Source organism: Arvicanthis niloticus, chromosome 3 (assembly GCF_011762505.2).
Source record: "Arvicanthis niloticus isolate mArvNil1 chromosome 3, mArvNil1.pat.X, whole genome shotgun sequence".
Lineage (NCBI taxonomy): Eukaryota > Metazoa > Chordata > Mammalia > Rodentia > Muridae > Arvicanthis > Arvicanthis niloticus.
The window spans coordinates 50,899,935-50,911,962 of NC_047660.1; the positions used below are offsets into that span (position 1 = coordinate 50,899,935).

At 36.3% G+C, this 12,028-nt stretch overlaps 1 protein-coding gene across 1 annotated transcript in view; it reads left to right on the top strand.

Moving 5' to 3' along the window:
- The window catches only part of Adamdec1 (ADAM like decysin 1), a 28,562-nt gene that overhangs the window by 862 nt on the left and 15,672 nt on the right, over positions 1–12,028 (top strand). Inside the window, exons 3-6 of the mRNA XM_076930798.1 lie at positions 7,038–7,171; positions 8,704–8,822; positions 10,161–10,237; positions 11,497–11,575. Coding sequence (XP_076786913.1) covers positions 7,038–7,171; positions 8,704–8,822; positions 10,161–10,237; positions 11,497–11,575 — 409 coding nt within the window. The remainder of the gene's footprint in view (positions 1–7,037; positions 7,172–8,703; positions 8,823–10,160; positions 10,238–11,496; positions 11,576–12,028) is intronic.

A 12,028-nucleotide genomic window follows, 5' to 3' on the forward strand; every position in this document is an offset into this window, starting at 1 on the left:
CTGCTAAAAGGAGAAAATTTAGATTGCCCAAGTTGTTCTCTGACTTCTATACATGTGTCATGGCAGGTGCATGCAGGCACATGTAATAACACACACATACACACACACACACACAGAAAGAGAATGAATGCCTAAATCTAAAAAAAAAAGACAAAACAATTAAAATAAGCAAACCTAGATAGTAATGTTAATAGTAAATTTAAATGCACAAGTAAATGACAAAATTGAGACCGTGGGAAAAACTAAATACAGAAATACATTATTCACAAATAACACATATAAGCTATATTTCATGCCAAATCTAAGAATGAAAAATAGAGTTTAGGCATTTAATTATCAAATTGACTTACTCTGTGGATAAAAGTACTAGGGGGAAGGGACAGAGAAGAAAGGTATTGTGCAGTGCCAATTTCAAAGATCATTCTTTTTTTCACAAAGGGATATAAGACTTTATATGTTTCTTCTACAAGTTTGTAGAAAAAAATATAAATTGTCATTTTCTTTCTTACTTTGATAAATGTATTTACCCTTATGATTATGAGTTTGACAAAACTTTTCAAGTGAGTTGAACAACACACCTATCATGCTAGGCCCATTGTAATTTTACCTAGAATTTCACCTAATAACAAAACTCTATACAGTGTTTATAAAGAGAAATAACAAAATATCCAATAAAATAATCAAAATGTCATATTGACTAATATTTAGATACCCCCAAAGAAGCAAGTGTACACACACACACACACAAGCAAACAGCATGTTTCTTTAGCACATTAATAATTTAACAAGCTGTAAATGGTTAGATTAAATTGATGGCACACAAATTACAAAATCTTAAGATGCAAACATGTTTCATGAGAAAGCTGATGTTTTGATAAATATTAGTACAAGTGTTTTTAGCACAGACATTTCTATGCTAACAACATAAAATACAGATATTTCTTATAAGTCAGTTCATCTTGAAGACATCATAATCCCAAAATTATATGCTTAGTAATTAAGCTCAAAATATAATATAACTAAGCTAAGGGAAGAATCCTTAAATTTCTAGTAATTGTAGTCAACTTAATGACTGTCTCTAAGAAATTAATAGACTGACCAAGAAGAATATAATCATCACATTTATAGAATATTTGAATAAGGCTGTTACCTAGGCAACTGATATAAGTTACTTGTAACAACACTACTGTGTTGGACATAGAAAACACATGATTTAAAAAAAAAACATAGAACCTATATCAGGATATGGTATGAAAATAGACCTTTCTCATGTATCTTCATAAATAGAACTGTTATAAAACATTTTTTCTAGAATACTCCAAAAGTACAATAAAATGTATTTAAATAAGAGATACTGAAAAATTCTAAATTATCAGACAGTGTAAGTCTAACAAGTCATGACACAGAAGTACAACTATGTCTCATGAATCAGAGAAATATAAAATCATTTTAAGTGAGTGATAATGAGAACACTGTGCTAAACAATCTTATGAAGTGAATAGTGCCCAGTGCTTATGTTTAATGAGTCAAAACTTAATTACTTCAAACAATAAAAATAAAAAGAATTGACAAATTAAAATAAATACATAAACTATAATTTTAAAAGTAAAAAAATAAACTGCCTATAATAAAATATTAAAGGAAACATCAAAGTTAAAACATAGAATATTCAAAAAGAAAATTAAACTGACAAGCCTTTACTGAAACACATCAACTACAAAAGGATATTAAAAATATCAACATAGGGGATGGAAGTGTGAAAATGGATCTTTGGATATCAAAGGGTTGGTGAAAAGGTCTTAATAAATGCAAGTCTCAAATAAAACAGGAAATAGTCCCTGAAGAAAAATTGCATCAGACAGGTGGAATAAATGTCTTTTATTACTTTACTCCCAAAAAGCACAACTAAAACCCTGCCCACATCGACCTTATAAATCCAACATAAGGCTGTAAAGATGAAGTGCAGAAAACAGGCCTTCTGGAACCTCAGACTGCAAGGATGATAGGGTGGTAAGTTCCCTGAATTTTCTGTTTGCCCAGACTAGATTTCAAGAAACCACCAAACTAGAAATATCTATAACACCCCTCGCCACTGTGAAAATTTACTCAATCTAGCCAAAGGATTAGAAGAGGAAGGGAGAGCAAACACTCCATAAAACTTCTAAACTACTTCTCTACTCTTGCCAAACCAGAAATGACACAACAAACTACAGATAAATTTCCCCAATGATACAGTTACAAAATCCCCAACTGAATACTTACAAACTGAATCTCATAGCACATTTAAAGGATTATTCATTATGACCAAGTGGAATTTATACCAAAAATGCACATACATGGAATAAATGTAGCTTACCATATAAGCAGAAATGAATGTAAAAATGTGTATTTTTAAAATAGGAATAAAGAAAGCTTAAGATGAAATACTCTTCCTGATTAAAACTGTAAATGAATTAGACATAAAAGGATTGTACCTCAATATACTAAAACCTATGATAAATATAATGAAAATGCATGACAAGCTCACCACCAACATCATACTGAATGGGGAACACCATTTTCTCTAACGTTCAGGATAAGACAAGGATGTCAACTCTTATCTCACTTAGTCAAGTACTAGAAAAATCTTTATCAGAGAAATTAGGAAAGGAGAAGAAATGAAGGTTATAAATTAATATGATGGGGCTGGAGAGATAGCTCAGCAGTTAAGAGTGTTTGCTGCTCTCTGGATTCCCAGTATCCACATAGTGGCTAATAACAACCATATTTAACTCCAGTTCCAGAAGACCTAATGCCCTGTTCTGGGATCCATGAGTACTGTACTCACATAGTGCACTTACATACAAGCACACATTCATAGATACACACACAAAATTTAATCTTTTTTTAAAAAATAAAATACATTGAAACAAAAAAAGGAGCAACCCCCTCATACTCAAACATCCATGATTTGAATAATAAAATTTTATTAAAATGTCTGTACTTCCTAAACAATTTACAGATTCAATGTATTCTCTGTCAAAGTACAATGACATTCTTCACAGAATAGAGAAGGGGAAAAAAACCTTAAAATATAATAGGAGCACAAAGAAACCCAAATAAGCCAAAGGAAATGAACAAACAGAACTGGAGACATGACAATGCAGTAAGTGATTTCAAAACATGTCACAGAGCCATATCACCAAAGCAACATGGTGCAGGGTTCAGAAAAACACTCAGAGCATCGGAAGAACACAGAGTGGCTCAAAATAAACCCACACCTCCATAGCCAACTGACCCTTAAGAAGTAAAATAAGACTAGATCACAGGGAAGATGACAACTGCAGTAAATGGTGCTGGGAACATTAATTATTCATGGTCAGAGTATTAGTATTTTACCCCAACTTCTCATCATGTACTCTAGTAAACTGCAAAGAATAAAATACCCAAATGTAACACCCAAAACTCTAGAAACTACTAGAAAGAAATATAAGTAAAATGCTTTAGACACTGAAATAAGCAGTCATTTCTGTTTTAAATATGACTCCAATGGTACAGGAAACACACCCAAAAAACCAATCAACTGGGATTCCATCAAACACTAGTCTGCACAGTGGAGGGAATAATTAGCAGGACAAAGAAAGAAAGTGCAGCCTGAGAGGCAACACTTGGTGTCTACCTACCTGACAAAAGGGTGATATTAACTTAATACAGAGAGCTCAAAAATAACCAAAAAAAAAAAAAAAAACCCAAAAAAAAACCCCAAAACAACAACAACAACAAAAACAAAACAAAAAAACCTCAATCTAGTTAAAATGAACAAATGATCTGAATAGATTCTTCTTAAAAGAAATCAGGCAAATGGCCCACAGATAAGTAACAATGTTCAGTTTAATCAGCCACAGGGAAATGAAAACCAAGACTAGTATACTGAGATTATACTGCACCATCCAGAACATTTATTACTAAAATAACAAAACCTGGAGAATGTGGAAATGGCACTTTATGCTGGCTATTGGAGAATCAAATTAGTAAGCCTTTATGAATAACAGCATGTTCATTCTTCACTGAGCTAGAAAATTATGGAGGCTCCTTATAACCCTAAAATTAGGTCTACTGTGTTATGTGCTTGTCCTACTTTTGACTGTATGGCCAAAGGAAAGGAAGTTGGCTCCCTTAAGATACACATGCATGCTGATGCTTATTACAGGACCGGCTAGGATGTACCTGTATAGTGGATTGCTATGATCATCATCCAAACAACTTGCCTCCCTATGGATTCCTAGAGGTTTGGAGTTAGAAAGTTCAGCTTGGAAAAATTCATTGTGTAACTCCAATGTTCTGATATATCTATCAGTTAAGGCAATGTATTTGTCTTTATCTTAACACCAGTCAGGAACAAATACATTCCTGGGCAGTTGCTTCAGAGAAAGGAGATCACCTTAAATTTATCAGCCACTGTAACTCCTGCACTCTCTTGGCATGAGCTACATCACAGAGACAAATTGAAGCCATTATGAAAACGGCCTACCATCAAATATTTGCTACCCTTTGGTTTTGATTCTGCACACCCTTTCTCTACCTTACTGACTTAAGAATTATGAGTAAGAATTTTTACTGACTTGAGAATTATGGTCTTTGAACTTATACTCCATAGCTACTGTTATAATAAAAAGAATTAAAAGTGGGTGAAAGTCTTTAAATATTCAAGAGAATCACTGTAAATTTTGTGAATGTACAAATTCTGAATCTATTTCTTGTTAGATAGCATTTAGGCTAGCAACCCCAAGTCACCCAAAAACTTTATTATGAAATATCTGAAAAATTTGCAAGCCTTAATGGAACAAAACTCTCTGTAATCAGGATACTGTTTAAAATTCCTTAATTCTATAGTCATAAGTTAAGGTCAATGTTTAGTTGATTCTTGAAAATCATATTCAACAAGAAGTCTGCACACATGCCATTTCTCATCCCCCGCTCCAGATGCATTTAGTAAACAATTTCCTCATTGTTATTACCACAGTTGTAATTTATAGACGATAGTCAGCTATTTAGTAAACATCTGCACAGTCCCTAAGAGTCTTTAGATGGAGTATCTGCCCATCAAATGTCGTCAAACTTTTACCTTCAAACTACGACGTGCTTCGTTATGTGCTTCTCGGGGCTATCCCAAGAGGGGCTTCTCCTGTCTTTGGTGGGTTGAAAGATTACAACTTTTATCATTTATCATTCCACTGAATGGGAAATTATCAGCTATAAAATCCACGAAGGCCACAAGAATGAGCACTGGAACCTACACCAGACCACTGTATCCCTTACTGCTTCAATCAATCAGTCTGCAAGTCTTTGTTAACTAAATGTTTCTCAGACTTAAATTTTTTCTTTTTAGAAGTATCTTTATTCCTGTTGTATTTTTATTTTTTAACCTTTGAAATTAAAATATAATTACTAATGACATCTTTTCCCCTTTCCTTCATCCAACCCATCCCTTATCTGCTTTCTCGGGTTCACTGATACTAAAACACCTGAAAATAGTATGCAAAATAGGAAGTTGATAAGTGTTATGACATTCCAGGAACTTTTTTATTATTTTCTGCTAAAAGTCAAATTATTATATATTATCACTATTTTAATAACAAGTGGAAAAGGCTAAAAGTGTGATGCCTATCATCTGGACCAGCAACAAAAACATGGGCTTGCACAGCATCAGTTCAAGAGAAGGATGAGGGCAGACAGACTCAAGTATGAGGACACTAAGTCAGGGCAGCAGGTAGGAGCTTTGCAAGCTGGGGAAGAATTCCAAAAGTAAGTTTAGTTTGCCACTGCCTGAAAGTCGTCAAATCATTTTGAAACAGTAACTTCTAATTAATCTGTCCTTTTCAACTAGGTATTGCCATTTTTAGAGAGCAATTCTAAGAATTGAAGCAATGCACAGAGCTACATGTAACATGTGTACAAGGAAATATTCAAAGGTCCTTAGAGTATCATCTTATTATTCAATATCATGAAGATTTTTATATCATAATACTATACAAAAATTTCAAATGCCTTAGAACCTTTCTGCAGTGGGATTGGTGTTCTTTTACTAGTCCCTTTCTTATATCACTGCATGAAAGATAAATGAGAATGAACTGGGCAGATGTTCACAGAGTTCATGTTTTGTTGTTGGGCCCTCGGGTGACTATTTATCCTTCTCTATGCTTCTGTTTAAGAAATGAAAACACAACATTTGAGTGATCAACAAAGCGCATTATTTGGCTGAAGCAGAGCTCATTGTATACTTCAAATAGGTTCATATGCACGTTGTTGGGTTGAAGCTAAGATTGTATTTACATATTATGCTTCTTTGCAGTTCTGTCTGTGTGTGCATATGCCTTCATGTTTGTATAACCTCATATGAACTTCAAAAAACCTTTTATAGTTGATATTACCAGAATTTTCCTTTATATTTAAAAACAAAGAGGTTTATATTATTCAAGTTTATAAGAATTTGCTTGGTGTTGTGTTCTTAAAATGACACACTTAGGGTTGGGGAGATGTCTCATTCTTAAGAGTCCTGGCTGCTCTTCCAGAGGACCCAAGTTCAATGATTCCCGGCACCCACATGGCAGCTCACAACCATCTGTAATTCCAGTTCCTGGAGAGTCAATACCCTCTTGTGACCTTAGTAAGCACCACATGTGTGTGTGTCGTACACAGAAATACATGCAGGCAAAGTGCTCATACACATACCATAAAAGAGAAAGATGAGCTGCATCCTGTGCCCATTTCTTAAAATATAGGCACAATAATGACATTTTATACATTTGTATATGTATGTGTCAGTGCATGGGCCCCTGAGTTCACATTCCTATCAGGGTAGAACTCAAGAACTGTCCAGCTGTGAGTCCTTTATGAGCCTTTCCACAGATGCACAGATGTAAACATTGTTCTCAAGGGAGGAACATTCTCAGGATTTCAATGCTGCAGTTCATTGGCTAGTCTGCAAGACAATTAGGAAACATCCCTTAACTCGAAAGTAAAATTTGAGACTTTATGTTCCTTCTCAACTTATAAAGAGAACTGGAAGGAGATAAAACTGGCCACTGGAGAGACCATAGCAGTATACTGCCTGCAACTTCTCAGATACCCACAGAAGCCAGCATGTCTTGGGTCCTGCTTTCCATCCTGTGGCTTATCATTCAACTCCAAGGTAAGTATATGCATCTTACAGGAAAAAATCAGATTATCTGATGAATGTACCTATGGAAAAAATTACCATTTTCATTCACAATGTAAAGGTCACTACAATTACACAGTATATTTTCTGTGTCTTTCTCTACAGAACGACATGCTTGCATACATGCAAATATACCTATGATGGTATTTTTTAGATCACACATGAAACATGAATTCTAAAGCTCACCATATATTTTTTCAAATTTCATATACTTCACTAAATAAAAATCACATTTGATTATGATATGATATTTCTCAAAATAGATAAAATAAATATTGATTGTTGCTGTATTTACATTATACTAGTAGGTAAAATTGTGTTAATATAGTCATTAATCAAGGCTGTTTATGAATTGGTACTTTGAGATATTTTTCTAAGAATGATTCTTAGTACTAGAATATAGTCAAAAGAAAAGTCCTAAAAAGGTAACTCTTTCTCCCTTTAAGCTGATTACTGAGAGATGACCCAACAACTTGACAACCGTTATCTGTTCTCTTATTGCACCATGGATAAGCTAAGTGCACAGATGGTGCCATCACTGACTGTTTTGCTAGGGGTGGCATCATAATCATGTTAAGAAGTCAAATGCTGGGAGCCTGCACATTTCCATTCATAAACATGTACTTGTAAATCTCCTGATGAAATACTTGAATAATACAGCTAAGCTCCAAACAATCTCTGTGTGTTCAATGATACTCTCTAAAGGTTCCTATTTAGATCTGGCTTTAGCCTTTGCATGTCTCATATGTTTCTTATATTGTTAATCATTAGTGAGGGTCCCAAAGACTGGTAAAGTAGAATAACACCGAAAGTAACTGAATCATATATGCATACATACTGATGGAATCCTTCAGGTCCCTTTAGTCCTTCCTTGTGAACTGTGCAATGGCAATTATGGCTGTAATTTACATGATAGGTTAGTTAAGTCATGCCCCAAATGTACTCTGATTGCCACAGTAAGAAGCTACTCAACAGTGAGACTGACCACATGTGAAAAAATTGCAAAGCTCCAAAATACAGAAAAGGTGTGTTTCTGTTTTTCTACAATGCTGCTGCAGAGTTTCACACAGTTTTTGTATGTGCTTTTATACCACCCTAGCTAGACAACAAAAGATAGAAAGATGAAGGAACTTTCATTAGTCTTTTAGCTAGAACTGCAAGCCGCATCTTTTGACTCTGAGTCAGTTCTTTCTGTACCACTTGTAAACAAAGGAAATACCTATCTGGTACAGTTTAAATTAAAGTACATTAAGAAGAACCTTTTACCTATAAACATTTTCCCCGTGTTCTATGTTCCTTTAAAGTTTCTCTAAGAAAGAGTCAATAAGAGCTTTATGTCCTGTGGAATCTACAGTTTTGAGGGTAAAACTGTAAAGAAAGGTCATTAAAGTTGAATCAGTCACACAATTTGTTCTGAATGCTTAATTCATGTCCGTACAACATAGCAATCAGCCAAACAAAACAAATCAAAACCTTTCTTATCAATGTTCTCTGACTTTCTCTAGTGATAAATACAACATTAGCCCCCGGATTAAAGCTTCATGAAATAGTTCATCCTAAAAAACTACCCATTACACAAAGAAGAGGGCTTGAGAACAACCAGACAGAGAGATATGGCAAAGAGGTAAGTGATGTTTCATAGTCATCTGAAGACAAAAATGGAGGGCTTTCATGGATAGTGTAATATCGCAATCAGCCCCAGCAGCTTCATTTTGGAGTACAGCTATCAGCTCTTGCTTTGACAGTTCTTGGATGTGGTGATCAAGGGAGACACAGAAGAGTTGTTGGGGTGTGAAGCTTATTAAAGGGTTATTGACCCCACAGACAAATAGGCAGAAAACAGCATGGGTAGGTGTCCAAAGAAAGCTGGTGCCCCAGTACCACAAGACAGTATGGCAGGCCTCTGAGAGGGCATGGGGTTCAAGAAGAACTTTAGAGGTCTCCTCTAATAGATTTTTGAGGAAATTGTGGTGTTCAAAGCAGCCAGACTCTTTGATTCCCAGGAAGCAGGGGGAAAACTGGGGAGAAGTATGACTGGCCATTGTTATCCTTTTATTGCGTCCCAAGTCATAAACTTATTTCCTTATGTGGGGAATCCAGACACCTGGAAGTCTCTTAGCTAGCTAGAACATCACAGGCAGTGTTCTCAGCGGAAGCCTGTCAGTCTCTATGAGAGAGGCCTCTTCCCCCCTCTCCCCACTCCCCCCCCCGCAACTTCCCACTTCCCCCTAACTCCCTCTGTACCCCTGGTCTTGTGGCCTGAGCAGCAGTCTGTCCTTAACACTGTGGAGGAGACAGCACAGGACTTCTCAGAATTTGGTTATAAATTAATATTAGAGAATCAGTTGCCTTGCTTGATTACAAAGGTAAAGCTGTTTGGATGTTTCCTCAAATCTATGGGAGGAGAAGGAATCGCAAACCAGTTCATGAGGCAGCTAGTTCATGAGGGGGACATTGCTTCTTTTTAGCCTTTCACATGCCTGTCTTCTCTGAGCCCATTCCTTTCCCCAGGGATAACACTTTTCTACAATGTAAAGGCAACAATCTACCTTGTTGCCAATGGTCTCTCATTCTGTAATATTTATCACTTGACTTTCAGTGGATTTTAAAATATATATTCTATTTATTTTAAAGTCAAATTAGATACTTTCTATCCTGTTGGTAATTTATTATGGTACACAGTCCAGTATATTATGCATTAAGGCAGACGGCAAGTCTCCATGTCACCAATTAAAGCCTCATTAATCTGTGTGGTTTTCAAGTGAATATATTTTATGAAATCCATATGAACATGCAAAAATACATTTTAGATATAAGAAAGAGATAAGATGTAAGTGAAATGCTTTCAAGTTCTGTATTTCTGCTATTGCAATGCATAGTGTATGCAATCAGTGTATTATAATATTATAATTTAAATTGGCTGATAACTATGTGCTATAACTATATCATTAACTACTTTCAGGAAAGATATGCACCAGAAGTTCAATATCAGATCATACTAAATGGAGAAGAAATCATTTTGCACCTCAAGAGAACCAAGTAAGGACAATTTCTTCCTGAAAGTCCAACCATTGGCTGTATCAGCAGAATATTGGGAAACTTCTCCCTTGCTGTAGCTTCATTTCTGTGGCTATGATAAAAACAGAAAAAGAAAATTAGGGGCAGAAAGGTTTGCTTTAGCTTAGAATTCTAGGTGGCAGTTCATTACTGCAGGGAAGTCACAGTAGTCAGTAGTCAGAAGCACAGCCAGAAATTCAAGCATGCTTCCCCTCAGATCACTTTGCCTATCCTTATGCACTGTCCAGGGTCTTAAACCCAGGAATGAATGGTGTCATGCAGTTCATTTTCAGACTTGGTCTTTATGTATCAATTAAAGTACCCAAGACAGTCTCCCATAACCATATCCATAGGGACTCCAATGCCAAGATAAGAGGCAAAACCAGAAGAATCTCCAGAAGCTGGCCTGTCTTACACAGTGAGACAGGAGACAAACATAAGACCCTGTCCCAAGTAAGATGGGATGCAGGAGTTTGTCTTCTGATCTCCATGTGTGTGCTGGAACATTTGGAATTGCATACAAACACACACATATAGACACACTCATCCCCAACCACACACAGGTACACAAGAATTTATCCCTAAGTCTGAATCAGGGTACACGTCACAGTAATAGATTCTATGGCAAGAGTGAAGGAGTGTCACAAGTTTTCTAACAGTCAGTGAGCCTTTTATATTTGTTCTCACAGGTATTCACACCTATGACCCAGCATCCTCCAATGACCATGTACTTGCTCCATAGAATCTCATCAGGGCCCAACCCATTCACATTTAAAGACAAAGAACCTTCAAGAGAAAAGCAATTGTGTGACTATCCCCCTTTGGGGTTAAAGGTGTAACTATACACTTTGATTTACTTTAGCAGGACATTCCAAGCAGTCTTCTAATGTTAGTGAGAAGCCATTCTTCACAGGATTTATGATATGACTGGCAGACTTTCCAGACTCAGGCTTAAACTAGCTGGCTTAGCTTGTCATTTTACTTGGTATATCAGTGTGTGTGTGTGTGTGTGTGAGAGAGAGAGAGAGAGAGAGAGAGAGAGAGAGAGAGAGAGAGAGAGAGAGGGAGGGAGGGAGAGAGAATAAAAATGCATTGTGTTAATGAAAATAGCAATGGTCAAAAGTCAGCCAGCACGGTCTCAACTGTACACACAGTTATTCCTACAGTACAGAAGATGATGTCAGATAAATCAGTATTTATTGGTATTGTGAGTGCATTTTGCATCTTTCGTCTCTGCACAGGCATCTTCTGGGGCCAGACAACACTGAACCATCCTACTCACCTGGAGGAGAAGAGAGGACCAGACGCTCTCAAGATGTGGTATGCTCTGAATTCATCCTGGGATCTGCCATTTCCCTGTAAAATGAGCAGATCTAAGGATGCCTTTTAACATGGCCAGTGAGACAACAGGTTAGAAATCACAGCAAACTTTTCAAAGATAGGAGTGAACACACAATAACACACAATCACACACACACACACACACACACACTAGTATAACAAGTAAAATGGAAAGCTAAACTAGCTAGTTTAAGTCTGATTCTGGAAGGTCTGCCGATCATATTATAAATCCTGAGCAGAATGGCTTCTTACTAACATTAACCTTTTGGATTCTATCTTCATACAAATGCATGTTAGGCAACAACTCAGATGTTGTAGCCACAAGGCCAGCTGAGGAGCAGTTTATCAAGCCTCTGGTGTCTTTTCCGTTTTCATTCCTGGGGACTGGTAGATCCTGGTTAATCCTTGAGCTTACCTATATAGCCAAGATGG